Source organism: Notolepis coatsorum, assembly GCF_963971535.1.
Source record: "Notolepis coatsorum genome assembly, chromosome: 15".
NCBI lineage: Eukaryota > Metazoa > Chordata > Actinopteri > Aulopiformes > Paralepididae > Notolepis > Notolepis coatsorum.
Genome location: NC_140179.1, coordinates 7,005,231 through 7,021,458, shown reverse-complemented (window position 1 = coordinate 7,021,458; position 16,228 = coordinate 7,005,231). Strand labels below are relative to the sequence as shown.

The following is a 16,228-nucleotide window of genomic DNA, read 5'->3' as shown; positions in this document are numbered from 1 at the left end:
TTCCGAGTCCTGTAGGAATACCTCTGCATCGCCTCGTTTCATTGCCACATTGTTCATCCTGGTCCCGTCAGCTAGTTCCATGTAGTGTGACTTTGGGTCAAATGTCTCGTCAAATCTTGTGAACTTGTTTTCCTCTGTTATGATGTGGGATGTAGCTCCGCAGTCTACGATTAGTCAGTTTCTTCTGATAGTGTCTGGGAGGAATCTTTGACTGACTGTGAATACAAATGTATGTTCTTCACGTTCTTGTCTGTCCGCAGTCTGTTTTGCGTCATCTCTCTGCTGGGGTTTTCTCCTGCATGTCTCATCGCTGTGTAGAACTTTTATGGTAGTTACACCACTTCGCTACACTGGTTCCTTTTTGCAGACACTCTCTTGTTATGTGACCACGGCCTCCGCATCCGTAACACGTCACTGATGATACGTTTACTTTCATCACTGTCTGATTTTTCTTTAGTGTCAAACTTTTCTGTCTCCTCGTAACTCCGTAGTTTCCTTTTGAACTGGGTAAATGTCGGTTCATCACTGCTCTGTGTCGTATGGATGGCAAAAGGCTTATACGTATCTGGAAGTCCTTTTAGAATCATGGCTATAATTAGCCCGTCACTAATAACTTCCTTTGCATTTCTTAGGGAAGTTACTGCCTTTTCAGCTCGAATGATATAATATGTCACCGTTTCAACAGACTCTTTCTTCAGTGACGTTAGTTCTATGTACAGGGCAATAATTCTTGGCTTACCCTGACTTGCGTAATGACTTCGTAGTATTTCGAGTGCTTTGTTGCCATCATCTGTCGCCTCTCTCATAACCAACGGTAGACTTTTGTCATCCAGGAAATGCGTAGCATTTTTCGTTCTTCTCTTCATCTGGACCGTCCTCACTGGTGCAGAGTATCGTGTCTTTTAGTCCCATCATTCTCATGTGGCCGAGAAACTTCACTTCCCAAAGCTCGTAATTGTTTTGATCTCCGTCTAAAACTAATCTCTGCCATCGTCCTCCTGCGGTACCACCACGCCTGGGCCCATAACCTGTAGAGTTTCCTGTTCCTTCGTTCTCCATGTTCAATGTAGAGGGTTCTGTTTCTTCTTCATCAGTGTTTGTTCAATGTAGAGGGTTCTGTTTCTTCGTCATCACAACTCATATCTTATCATATGTATTTATCCACACAAAGAACGCCCGATCCGTTTTGTTTCTTTTATGTGAATAGTTTATTTACAATAAGTGAACCAAACTGCTCCTCCATTACAAACACCACAAACACTCCCAGCTGTGACACACCATTTTCACCCGTGCGCACTGACAGCTAACTGATGACAGCTGACCGCTAGGTATACGTGCTCGGCTTCCCGCCACTGCGTCATACCGTCATGTCTTTACGTACTGCAAGTACAAGAACAAAACACAAGACTTAGAATAGAGTTGCACCACATTTCCAATACAACACATAGGAACGTATAGGCTACTCACTTTAACACAAAACATAACCATAACATATGATCCCATTTTCAACATATGAGAACATATATCTCAACACAAGTTCATGTTCAGGGATTTCCTAAATAAGCCAGTGGACCAGTAAGTTAAAATCGTGCAACGATTGTTGTCGAAATTGATAAAGTAAGCGACGATAGACATTTACGATACGTAAATTAACATAAGTACATATAAGTTAATTATCTTATATATCTGTGATCGGTACTTAACTACCCTAACAGTTACATGTCTGTGATCAGTACATAGAACTATCCTACATTGATTGAAAATTGTATTCAGATTGCAGAATGGGTACAATACAGTACAGCTCAATACACACAATTGTTAAGGGGATGCAGACCAGAGAAAGACTTTCGACTTGTTTACATCAGGGTCCCCCATTTTCAATTCATCATAACATATGACATACCAGATTTACAAATACAGTACTGTTTGTGATACAAAGAGTCTAAAAAAGAGAGTATATTTGACAAAGAAACTGTACACTGGAGGAGGTTGGGTAGGTGGGGGGGGGTTGGGTAGGCGGGGGGTGGGTGGGTAACTGTACATTGGATTATCGACGAAACCTTACTTGGTCCCAAGAATTATTGTATTATTGGGTTAGGACATTTACTGTACATTGCAGGGGGTTGGGTTAGGTCATTTACAGGGTCCAGTTTCGAATTGCAGTCTCTCGTAGGTGCTCTTTGAGAGTGGTTTTGAAAGTGGGTAGTGATTCACATTCCTTTACAGCTGTGGGTAGGGTGTTCCACATTCTGTGGCATAATTACGAAACGTGTTTAGTCCCTTGTTTGAGTCGAATCTGGGTTTAACATGATTTGTGGAGCTCCCTCTGGTGTTGTGGTTGTGGTATTCACTGACCTTTGGGAAGTATTTTGACATGTACATGGGTACCTTAGTCGTGTAGTGTATCTTGTAGACCAGGCCCATTGCAAGTTGCTGTACTCTTGTCGTATATTTACCAGAGAGGAGATCCGGTACAAGAATCTAGTTCGTTGGTTGACTTTTTTTATTACATTGGATGCCATTTTGTCACAGGAATGTCTGTCTGTGTCTGATCAGTGTCTGTGATCAGTACATGAAACTATCCTACATGTATGTGGTCAGTACATAGAACTATCCTACATGTCTGTGATCAGTACATAAAACTATCCTACATGTCTGTGATGATCAGTACATAAAACTATCCTACATATTTAAACAAACACACTGTAGCACCCACTCCACACACTTTATAGCACACACTCACTTTAAACAAACACACTGTAGCACCGACTCCCCACACTTTATATTTATTGATGAAGGATTGCACTACAACTCGTACACCTTACTGTAAATTGTACCTAAATTGTACCTCATCCCATTTCTGCTTTGCACTATATAGTATTGTACATTAGTACACTGCATAGTATTGTATATTATATGGTAACTCGGTTACGTCTATTCTGCATCGAACATTGTACATATGTCTATACTGAACACTGTGACCTCATTTTCTACTTCTAATTTACATGCTATACTATGTTATTTGATACTATCTTGTCTAGCACAGTCTCTGGAGCGTAACAGTAAGAAGCATTTTGTATGAAAGTATTCTGTACTTCTGTATGACAACTATTAAAGAAACTTGAAACTTGAACTTGAAACATGTCTGTGATCAGTACATAGAACTATCCTACATATCTGTTGTCAGTACATGGAACTATCCTACATATCTGTGGTCAGTACATAGAATTATCCACACCTACCTTTTTCACATCTTGAACGACGCAAAGTTATCTGCTCTTTGGTAAGTCATTATTGTAACATGTCACATATCCAATGTGTTGTTTGCTTAAACCTTGACTAAACCTTCTCAGTTTGTGATTGTTCTGTTCTGTTAGAACAATCATATTTTACATTGCATGGTTTGGAGAGCTACATTAGAAGAGACTCAGGGCTAGATCCACAAAGAATGGATTGCACGGAACAAGTTGCACCCTTACTTAAAATTCATTATGAATTGAAAATGGGGGACCCTGATGTAAACAAGAGGAAAGTCTTTCTCTGGTCTGCATCCCCTTAACAATTTTGTGTATTGAGCCGTACTGTATTGTACCCATTCTGCAATCTGTTAATACAATTTTCATTCAATCAATCACCGTGCAGATTGATTGATTGAATGAACATTTTATTAACAGATTGGAGAATCTTGCTCTGTGCAATCCATTCTTTGTGGATCTAGCCCTCAGAGTTTAGTGTAAAAGTGAAAATAAGACGGACTAAGTAAACACGCTCTAGCCTAAAGCTAACATTTCCCTTTTTCTTTTTTCGTTTCAAACCTTTATTTCAACTTGTTAGGAAGTGGATGTTTCCCTCATTTAGATTAGATTAGTTGTCATTATACAGTACAACCAAAATAAATTTGGCAGATTTAGGCTATTTTCGGTTTGATTGATTGATTGAACATTTTAATTAACAGATTGCAGAATGGGTACAGCAGTGTTTCCCACAGGATTTTGTGAGACTGTGGTGGGTAAACCTCTGCCCCTCTGGGGGCATGCCCACCCACCCCCCCCCCCTCCAAAAATATACTGGATTACTATTACGACTACTACCACTGCCAATACTACTGATGCATCCATATTGGCAAAAAAATAAAGATTTATTTTTCCTTACATTTTTTTTTAATTACATAATTTATTTTGGTTCATTATAAAACTGTGGCGGGCCGCCACAGTCTAGGTAATTAATGGGAAACACTGGTACAGTACATTACAGCTCAATACACACAATTGTTAATTAGGAGTACATTAGGAGGGGGTGGGAGGGTGTTCGGACATTTACAGAGATCCTAACAGAAAATATATACATACGAGGGAGAGGAGACTGTACATTGGGAGGGGGTGCAAGCATAGGGAGGGGGTGGGGTTGGGCATTTACAGGGGCCAGTTTCGAATTGCAGTCTCTCGTAGGATACAACTCTGTCGTACAGAACTTGTAAGTCGCTTTGGATAAAAACGTCAGCTAAATGACTAAATGTAAATGTGAATGTAAATGCCTTGTAGAATTCCACACATAAGAAAGAAAGATACTGGGATGAATAAACAAAATAGGAAATAAAATGTAGAAATGCATGCAATACATAAATAAATATGAATCTCCATATATGAAATAGAACATTTAGATAAGGTGCTACTGAGATGTTTTGGTGAGTTCTTTGTTTTTTTGTGGAAGTAGCCCTTCTTAAAAATGCATGAACATTCACTGATAATTGGTCTGTAGTGGAGTCTACAAGGTCTACATTGCCGGACCATGTAGAATCCGGACCTTGTAGACTGACATAATTCTGTGCATAGTTTAGTCTACACAGGCCATATTTCAAATAATCAAAATCTTTCTTCATTCATCTTAAACATTCTTGATTTGGGGGATTGGTAGTTCCCATGAAATCTGAAGTTGTTCAAACGACAACAGCGATCCACCTTGAATTAAATCACACAGCCGTGTTGGCTGCGTCACAGTCACGAAAGGGGCTACTTAATTCATTAATCCAATCCACTTTATTTATAGAGCACATTTAAAAACAACAAAGTTTACAAAAAGTGCTGTACAAGTCCCACAACATAAGATAAAAAAAATATATATATATATATATATATATATATAAAAACAATTAAAAAAAAATTTTTAATTCGAAGCTTCGAATTAAAATCGAAGCTCGGCCCCGAAGCTTCGATTGCCAAAAAAAATCGAAGGTCAGCCCTAGTAACGTTACATAGATATTTAAGTTTATTTCGTTTATAAAGGGCAGTGTATAATGACAATTGTTTGCATTAAACAAATGGATGGGTGCACTAGATTTAGCTAGAAGCTATCATTTCCATCTATAGTCCTGTGTACTGTAACGTTACATAGCTATTTAAGTTTATTTCGTTTATAAAGGACAGTGTGTAATGACAATCGTTTGCATTAAACAAATGGATGTGTGCACCAGATTTAGCTAGAAGCTATCATTTCCATCCTATGTCCTAACGTTACATAGCTATTTAATCACAATAGTGTTGCACATGTTTTTGCGGGTCCAGTCCACGGAACGTTGACAGAATTTGCAAAACACCTTATCGCCGAAGGCATAAATGTCATTAGGATACTGTTCTGCTCTGAATTGAGGGCTTATTGCGGAATTTCTTAGCTTCTTGACGATGTTAACATCAAAGCAGCCAGACGCTTGAGCACTGCTGCGTGTTGTGTGTAACCCGCTGTAGCGTCCCCGCCTCCCCGGTCGTGTTTGCTTTGCACCAAACGTTCCACCCAAAAACGGAATTTCAGTCCAGATTAGGCCAAATTCTGCAATATTCCACGTTTTGCACTTGATTCCATTTTTATTGTCCGATTCCGTGAACGCGGATTTCATATGGCTCTAGATTTGATCTGGCCCGGCTGCTTTCCGGGTGTTGATGCGCTTAAGGCGAGACACCCCATACCAGGTGAATAGGCAAATATACTTTTTTTTGTTGATTTTGAGATTTTGTTATTTTGCTTCCTAAACATGTCTTCTATGAAACAAACTAGTGACAATAAAACGTCAATAACACACATTTAGTTGTTTATTTTACTTCATTTGGCCTTATTGCATCCATAAATGTGCACATATTTAATGGGGAAGTGCCTCATTTGCATATATAAACATAAAATTCAGAAAACTTGCAATATATTTTTTCTTAGTTTATATGTACATAACAAACTGGGAAAGTTTCATAGTGATATCTATTCAAATATTTATTTGCCTATTAGGGGGTACTACACTTTACTACTAGAGTTGTTCCGATACCAGTATCGGAAATGCCTCCGATACTGCCTAAAATGCTTGTATCGGTATCGGCGAGTACGCCGAAAGGCTAGCCTCCGATCCCATATGACGTAATTTATCAACAACACGTGCGGTATCCTCCTGAGAGTGAGCATTATAAAACGAATGTGTTTTTAATCGACTGTGAATTAAAGTGTCAATGCTGTTTGTCATTTTAACAGCAGATACTTTCTTAAATGCCATCGTCCCGACAGAGCAGTGTTGACAGGGAGCTCTGATGGGTTCGCTTGCTGGTGTTATTAGCATTAGCTAATTATTAGTTTAGCTTGCCTTAACGTTACCTTGGCTAAAGTTGGGACTATTCGTAATCCAGCAATAATGGCTGCAGACCTGCAAGCAAAGTACAGCAAGTTGGCAAAGGAGTATTCCAACTAAGTAAATCACTTTTTCACCAGTAACGTTATTGTCTTGTTTCCATCTAACGTTAGCTCACGCTAACGTCGTCACTGATCTACCTCTCGCACACAATTAATGACATGTTGCGGACAGCCATACCGGTGACAATGTTTAGCTTTTAGTGCTAAATGATAAGAGTCTGAGGCGGAGTCTCAAACGAGAATGTTTAATATTTATTGTGCAAAAATCACAACAGAGCCTTTACTACAGTAGCTTGAAGTTACCGGAGCCTTCTGGAGTGCAACAACATATAACGTCCGTGCGGAATCAATGTCCCAACAACCGTTCCGTGGGTGAACTCATTGAGCATATAATTAATGATACTAATACTAATCTATACAATCACCTGTTGTTTAATAAATACCATTACTTTATAGTTATTACTAAAAAACATTATATATAAAACAGTAGCTGTACATATATTTTTTTTAATATTAGTTTTATAATTTATATAATACATTTTTTTATGTATGCACTGGTATCGGATCAGTATCGGTATCGGCCGATACCCAAAGCTTAGGTATCGGAATCGGATCGGGAAGGAAAAAATGGTATCGGAACATCTCTAGTTACTACACTGTTTGTAGCCTGTGTGTAGTTCTGTTCAGTTCAATAACATCATTATTATTATTATTCAGTTATCAGGCATGTGTTTAGGTTGTCAATTACTAATGGTTTGATTAGGTATTTTGTTTGTAAATAGCTGTTTCAAATAGCGTTTTCCCAAAAATGAGTTTGTATGTGTTTTTCTTACATGCAAGGGTAGACATGTACCATTCCATAGCACCTACACACCATACTTTCCACATTCCTTCCTATATATACCCTGCATCTTTTTCCAGAGGAGTTTGTTGATATATCATTCAAAATAGATTTTTTTATGACTGTAGTCAGCATTTCCTGATTCATGGGATGATAAAAAGACATATCCACAATCCCTTCTGTAAAAAGTTCACTGTTATGTGTCACATTTTTTTTTTATCTGGCATCATCCAATGTTGGTATTTATACCCAAACGTCATATGCAAATTAGTGCATATTTAATGAGGTAATGCCTATTTTGCATATATAAACATAAGATCTCAGAAAACTTGCAATACATTTTTTCTAAGTTGTTATGTACATAACAAACTGGGAAAGTTTCATAGTGATATCTATTAAAATATTGTTTTTGCCTATTCACCTGGGGTGTCTCACCTTAAACCTGCAAGACACGGATATATTTATACTTGCAAAAAAAACACCTTTCAGATGGTGTTGTAGGAGTACTTTGTAGAGAAAAATCGTTTTTTTTTTTTTTTTTTATTATTTTAAGGTTTTATTGAAATGTTGTCATATTACAACTGTGGTTCTATCGGGTAGCAGAATTTCCTATAGGCCATTTTTACTCACTGTCAGAATAGCATGGCAAATGTCTATTTACTTCACTAAAACAACTTAACTCTTTCTCTGCCATGCTGGGAACGGGATATGGCTATGTGCTGCCTGCCACGCATTAAACCAATGGAGTCGGTCACCTTGTTTGCAGGGCTATAACTATATTCTATATATTATAGCTATGGATGCAATACTATGGCCCATTTGACATCGAGTATCTAATCGTTCAAGATGTGAAAAAGAAAAGAATTTCCATCCATACATTCCCGTTTTATACTGTGGTGAATATAAGTATGGTTTTAGAGCGGTTTAGGGTAATTCCTGGGAGGCTACTACTAGCCTGCGACGTATATTATACTTAATCCATTGGCATTTCGTCCATATACACGCTACAATAAAAAATTCAAATGCATATGATCGGTATATAATGTTCCATCATGAATGCATGAAAGGGGGGGGGGTCGTTTCTGATTAATTGAGACTCATTCCCTATGGTAACACAGGCTCCCTGGATGGATAACGAATGGAAATAGCTAATAAAAGAAATAACGATCAAATAACGTATATATACGTGGTTGGCGTTCAACTATTGGCGGACAAACACGTATAAAATCGTTGTTGGCAGGGAATGCGTTAAGGGTTCATTTATATGGTTATGGTTTATTATTTGGCCAGAGAACAGTAGCTATTATGAATAATAACATCAATAAGCCATATTTTTAAGAATTGTGATTTTATTAAGAGGTATTTATTTATGATACATTTTTTATTGATATTTTCAGCATAGACGGTTGTCATAAAAAACACTGAATTATTTAGCTGTTACATTAAACACAATTCTAAGTAGACTAAAAATATAAAATGTTGCCATTATCTAAGACTAAATGTAAAAGATGTAAATAATTTTTTTCCCATTATCTAATCTAAAATCCAATTTTGCATATCTCAAATATTAGGTACAACAGAGAAGAAGTTCCTTCATACAGCCTCTTCCCTGGATCCCCGCTTTAAAGAACTGCCTTTTCTCACAGAGGAAGGGAAACAGGAGGTCTACAAAGCAGTGACTGAGAAGGCTGCATCCTTGGAGGTAATTTCACCATGTTTCATGTCAAACGTATACAATTAAAACAATATAAAAATTGTCATATCACCATGTTTCATGTAAAATGTATTCAATTAAAACTTATTTAAAAAAAATTTAAACTGTCATATCAATAAAGTAACTACAATGAGTTAAAGACTGAGAGAAACTGTTATCCTAATAGACGTGAGCTGCTGCATTGATTGAGAAGGAGCTAACGGCTGATTTAATGCTATTTCTTTCTCTCCTCTCCTCCTCCTCTCAGACACAAACTGTGAGTGCGAGGACACCCAGGACAGAAGCAGATGAAGCGTCTGGGGGAATCGGCGAAGGAGAAGAAATGCTGCCAGTGGAGGACGAGAGGCCTACATGTCCCTCTGCTTCATCGCTGCTTGTGAGTTTGCTGGGACAATCTTTCACCGACACTGAAGGTACAGTACAAACCAAGACCGCCTCTGCCAGCGCTGAGGAGGACATGGACAGATTCTGTAAAGCCCCATCCCTGGCTCTCACTGAGGAGGACATGGACAGATTCTGTAAAGCCCCATGCCTGGCTCTCACTGAGAGGCCTCTGAACTGGTGGCGTGTCCATGAGGTCACATTTCCTCTCCTCTCCAGGCTGACAAAACGATAATTGTGTATCCCAGGCACAAGCGTGTCTGCAGAGAGGGGTTTCTCCACTGCAGGAAATGTGGTCACTGCAAAAAGAAGCTCTCTCAACCCGGAACATGTGGATCAACTAGTGTTCTTACAGAAGAACCTACACATTACAAAATGCTGAGAAGGGAGCAATTTTGTACTTGTCATATTTCATAGGAGGAGAGAGGAGTGGAGGAATGAGGGAGAGGAGGAGGGAGGATATGAGATGAGAGGAGGAGAGAGGATATGAGATGAGAGGAGGAGAGCGGAAGGGAGGAGGAGAGATGGAGGGAGGATATGAGATGAGAGGAGGAGAGCGGAAGGGAGGAGAGATGGAGGGAGGATATGAGAGGAGGAGGGGAGGATATGAGAGGAGAGGAGGGAGGGAGGATATGAGATGAGAGGAGGAGGGAGGAGGAGAGGAGGAGAGGGGGAGGGAGGAGGGGAGGAGGAGACAAATATTTTACCGAACCCCATCATAAAACATGCTTTTGTAACATATCGTCTTGTACCTGCTGACAAAGGTAACGTCTATTTTACAGAACCGCATCATAAAACATGCTTTTGTAATGATCGCAGCATCGGAAAACGACCCCCCCCCCCCCCGACAGGCTTCAGACAGAGAGGTAATGAAACTTTTGGATTATTATATTATAGAATGCAACAATCTATTTAATAAGCAAACGTTTCGTAAAGTTTGTTTGTCAGCGGGGTCTTTTAAGGTTTTTGGGCTGTATTTCATGTAAAAATGTTTACCGTTAGTTAGCCATATTAGCATTTAGCTAATATTATGAGACATGATCAATGAATTGGTGTTGTCGCCATCGCGTTTGTTAGACCCCCATATGGACTTGTTTGATAATCAGAAGACATTTTATCATGTTATGCCGATACGTTATGCCTTATTAACGTTTGCTTATTAAATAGATTGCTGCATTCTATAATATAATAATACAAAAGTTTCATTACCTCCTGTCCACAACTCCACAGTCCACATGCATTTCCTTTTGTAAAACGTCAACACATTGACAATACTAACGATAAAAACGAATGGTGAACAGATTAACAATACAAACAAATGTAATTTTTAAACGTAATAAAAAAAGAAAAGTGACTAAAGTTGTTTAATTGACAGGAGAAAAGTTGCTAAAGTCTATGTATTGTGATGGGACCGGAATAAGTCTACACATGGTAGAAGTAACTGGATATGCCGCCCGCACGTTGTGCAAGTGGAGAATAGCGCACAAACGAAGGTATGTAGAAATAAACAGTTTTGTAAGCCTTTTGGCTTCAAACCTATCCTTTTCACTTGTTTATTTGTAAACATTTTGAAAAATGATTTGTTTATTGTTTATTTATTTGTAAACATTCGAAATAAACAATTCATTAAATAATTCAAAACAGTTTTGTCCCAGGGCGGTTAGGTGGTCGAGCGGAGATTGCGTTCGTCACCAGCCCCGGAGCTGTGAGCTTGGTTCGCCTGTTCGAATCCAGCTCACAGCTCCGGGGTTGTCACCAGCTTGGCTGGCCGTCTGCACTGATACAATTGGCTGTATCAGAGGGTGGGAGAAGCTGGCGGGGTGGGTCCGGGTCGTTGTAAACAGCGACTCCTACAGTTCGGTCGGGGCGCCTGCTAAGCGCGGATTGGACGTGAGGGGGATAGTGTGGTCCTCCCACACGCTACGCCCTCTCAATGAGAATCCGCGCTGCCAGGTGAAAAGAAGCGGTGATTGGCTGGACGTGTGTCGGAGGAAGCACGTGGTAGCCTCCACTCTCCCAAATGATCTGACTGTGGGGGGTAAAGCGCAGCGACCAGGAAGGGACTGGGAATTGGCATACGACTAACATTGGGATGGGAGAAAATCGGAGGAAAATGGAGGGGGAAAATGACCAATAAAAAAAAAAAAAAAAAAAGTTTTGTCCCTGTTGGGAGTATAAATAGTGCCTGTCAAATGAGCCATACTATTGTCTCCATAGCTATAATATAGAATACACGATGGGTCCGCAACCATTGTGAAAATGGTCAATAACGCTGGCGCCCAGGGAGTAAAGATGGAAAAACAGTGTGGCAGTCAATGAGTTAACACTTTGGGTGCCACCCACTTTCCCGATCTGTACCGCCTGGCGCCAGCGTTATTGACCATTTTAGCGATGTTTGCAGACCCATCATGTGTTCTGTACTATAGCTATGGAGACAATAGTATGGCTCATTTGACAGGCATTGTTCATAGTCCATCACTGATTAGTCAGTTCATTTCTACACACTGTAGTTTGTTTTGCTATTACACGCTAAACATCGCCCCTTTCCAAAATAATCCATTCTTTTATGTGCATTATGCCCAAATCGTTCTGGTTGATCGCCTGAAACCCCAAATACTCCCAAATCAAAGGTATATACCATGTACATATGTGTCTTCACAAAATCATCAGGGGGGGGGGTCGTTCTAACTAGAAACTGCGATTGTGTTTGTCGAGCATGTTTTACGTCCTGTAAAACATGACACTGATCGTTACAAAAACATGTTTCAGGTTCGGTAAAATAGACATAGAATATACCTTACCTTAGCCAGAAGGTATTCCAAAAAGAATAATTCCCAGTGATCACATCGCCATCGTGATTACCCATGTATATGTCTATCCTCGTGTATACGGGAAATAGGCTTTAGGCAAAAAAATATCGAGGCGATCGCTCTGTCTCCAAGGAGGAGGGGCCCTTGCAAAAAAAAAAAAAAAAGTGAATATGTGTATCCACCAAGCTATTCCAATTCAGAAGGTAGGTGATACTGCCACCTGGTGAGATTCGATCGTCATTGCAATTCCAACATAGGCAGATGAGCCAGGGAGACCTAGAGGGCTCCGGCTGACAGTATAGAATGGGAATCAAAGAAAAAAGATAAAAGGATCAAAACCCGAGAAATCTCGGGTTTTGGCACTCAATGCATGGCGAGATAACCTGACTTATCTCGGATATGACGCCCAATGAGTTAAGGAGATCTGCTTTGATGGCATGCTTGATCTCGTGGATCATGGGTGAGTCTCCGATGGTCTCACACATGTTATGGAGGAGTTGAGCATTTAGTGGAGCGATGAGACAAGCGGTTGGATTGCCCTCTTCGGACATCAGTGTTGTGGCATCCTTCATGGCCTTTAATGCCTTCACAGCAGGGTTCGAAATTAACGGGGGCTTGGGGCAAAATGCCCTCGAAAATTTACCAAATGCCCTCGAAAATCAGTTAAGGGGGGCAAAAAAAGCCCCTGACAGTTTACTAATTATATATATAATTATATATATGCTCTACAGTGCGAGCATTTCCCTCGTATTTGCCCCTAATAATATGTGTGTGCAAACCGGAAAAATCATTTACTTGCAGTGTGCGAGACAGACAAGTGATTGTGAAGATTACAAAACAGCTCCGCTGTTAATAGTTCAGATTGAAACTGGACTGAAATTCAGTTTTTGGGTGGAATGTTTGTTCCAAGGAGGAGGGAGGCGGGGCCCGCTGCGTGTTACAGGGAGATGCTTCCAGGCACTTGAGAGGTGCGAACACAGACGGAGCGCTCTCATCAAGCATTACACTGCTATCTTAACGTTAGCAAGCTAAGCATCTGCATAGCGCGACCTGTGTAACGTTAAGTAACTTGTGTTCGGCGGGGAAAGACCGTTCCATTTGTAACACAACTCCAATTTGTAACATCCAAATCCGATCCCGATGCGCATTTCCTTCATTCCACAGCGCTGAGCGCGCAACGTATTTCATTGATCGATCTGGCCAGAGCCTATACTCACAAACGTTGCGTGTGTGGGGTTTTTCATCAATTTGAAACAAGCCTCTTGACTGTTGGAATTAGGGATGTTAAAAATAAAATATCTAATAATATTATTCAATATTAGACATTCATTGATCCAGAGGCAACCGGTTATTCGTCTGCTATTTGTAGATATATCAAGACAACAACACAACTTGCCCTCAGGGACAATAATATTTAATCTATTTAGATAAGAGTATGTATGTATTATTTACAGATAATTGAAGGTACCTCAACATGAAACCAAGCCATGATGTCACACATCGTGTGTGTGTGTGTTACTTGAACAATTGTCACTGTGCTCCTAAATTTCTGTGTGCTGCTAAATTTGTATTTAGATTTTATTTATTAACATTTTATTTAGGAGCACATGTGCTCCTTGGGGAAAAAGGTTAGCGTAGAGCCCTATATATGGAGACATTAACATTACGTTATCAAACATAGGGACGAAGACTGTAAAAAAAAGTGTCAACAATGTTTTATAATCTTTATGTTAATTTTCATTATAAAAATGTTGTGCCCCCGAAATACTAAAAAAAGCCCCCGAAAATCAATTAAGGGGGGCAAAAAAAGCCCTTGAATTTTTTTTTTAATTTCTAACCCTGCTTCACAGTGTCCTCTGCGTTTGAAACATCCATTTAATTCAGAGTACAGAGGTCGGATTTTGTTCTTCTCACCTCAGGAGACAGCAAGGTGGCACATATAGCTGGTTGTTGTTCCAAAAACCTATCCACCATGTCATCATTTATGCGCTATTTCACCGTGTGTCAGTTTTCAGTTTATGACAGAACAAGCAGTCTCTGTTTGAGTTGCAGCTGGTGGTTAGCTGTTGTGCTGCGGTGGAAGAATGTGGATATCCTTTGGATTCTGCCCAGAAGCCTGGTGACCGTGGGCACTTTGAGTGCTCGCTGTGATGCAAGATTTAATGTATGGGCATAACATCTTACATGAGAGAATTTTGCGACTTGAGCTGCGACTATCATGTTCGATGCGTTGTCTGTAACCAGCACTACAGATTTATCTTTTAGCTGCCATTCCTCCACAACATTAGAAAGCAGCTCCGCAATATGAGCACCTGTGTGTCTCTCATAAACGTCTCTCTGATGTAATGTGCAGTTATTGTTAAATACGAGTCCGTCGTAACGGAGGTCCATGCATCACATGTCATAGCTACTCGACTAGCTTTACTCATTGAGTCTATTACCTGGGCGTTGGTTCCGCTGTAGAGAGCTGGTATAGTTGTTTCTGTAAAGTGGCTTCGTGATGGGAGCTTATACCGCGGCTCCAGGGTCTTCAGCAGATGGCGAAACCGGGGGTTCTCGACGACGGAATAAGACCTTAAATCCTTAGCTAGACACTGCTTGGGTGATTCTCTTGCCTCTCTGAGTCGGGTGGCAATGTTGACAGCGTCTCGTCAATTGGTGGCTGGGCTGGGTCTACCGTTTTTTTTTAATTTTTTTATTATTGGTCTTTTTCCCCCTCCATTTTTCCTCCGATTTTCTCCCATCCCAATGTTAGTCGTATGCCAATTCCCAGTCCCTTCCTGGTCGCTGCGCACTTACCCCCCACAGTCAGATCATCTGGGAGAGTGGAGGCTACCACGTGCTTCCTCCGACACACGTCCAGCCAATCGCCGCTTCTTTTCACCTGGCAGCGCGGATTCTCATTGAGAGGGCGTAGCGTGTGGGAGGACCACACTATCCCCCTCACGTCCAATCCGCGCTTAGCAGGCGCCCCGACCGAACTGTAGGAGTCGCTGTTTACAACGACCCGGACCCACCCCGCCAGCTTCTCCCACCCTCTGATACAGCCAATTGTATCAGTGCAGACGGCCAGCCAAGCTGGTGACAACCCCGGAGCTGTGAGCTGGATTCGAACAGGCAAATCCAGCTCAGCTCCGGGGCTGGTGACGAACGCAATCTCCGCTCGGCCACCTAACCGCCCGTGGGTCTACCGTTTTCTTAATTGGAGCTGACGCTAGCTCCTGGTGAAACCGTAGGGATGGGAATCGAGAACCGGAACCGGTTCCCAATTGTCAGATTCCTGGAATCGCATGCCTCCGTGACTATCGATTCCTCTTATCGATGCCATGTTTTTCCGACAGTTGCGCATTTTAAAACAATAGCGTTAGCGCTACGCATGCAGCCATAGCAGACTATTTGATTCCTTGACTAGGAAAACCTAAATGAAAACTAATGCTTTCACTGTATAAATATTCTCCCATTTCATCCATTTTAGATGATCACAATAGACTGAGGCTGCAGCTAGTGGTTCTCGCGCACCTCAGGAAAATCCTTTCACGCTATAGCACAACGGGGTCAGGAAAAGGTGAACGAGTGTCACAGAGCAGTCACTAAATTTGTAAGGGCTTGAAATTGTGACCATTTTGGTGGGGACTCAAGAATAAATGACAATCAGAAATGTCAAGTTGCATGTAGGGCTGGGCGATATATCGAGTATACTCGATGTATCGCGGCTTGTTCTACATGAGATGTAGTAAATTATTATATCGTGAACATCGAGTATATGTTGTCACGTCGCGGCTGAGATCAGACTTGCTTTAGCGCAGAGCTTTCCTCATT

General features: G+C 40.7%; 1 protein-coding gene across 1 annotated transcript in view; it reads left to right on the top strand.

The window, feature by feature from the left end:
* The window catches only part of LOC311241653 (uncharacterized protein), a gene marked incomplete at its 3' end in the record, with an annotated part of 63,175 nt that overhangs the window by 14,997 nt on the left and 31,950 nt on the right, over nucleotides 1-16,228 (top strand). The window contains exons 2-3 of the mRNA XM_084330529.1: nucleotides 9,076-9,206; nucleotides 9,466-9,594. Coding sequence (XP_084186655.1) covers nucleotides 9,076-9,206; nucleotides 9,466-9,594 — 260 coding nt within the window. The remainder of the gene's footprint in view (nucleotides 1-9,075; nucleotides 9,207-9,465; nucleotides 9,595-16,228) is intronic.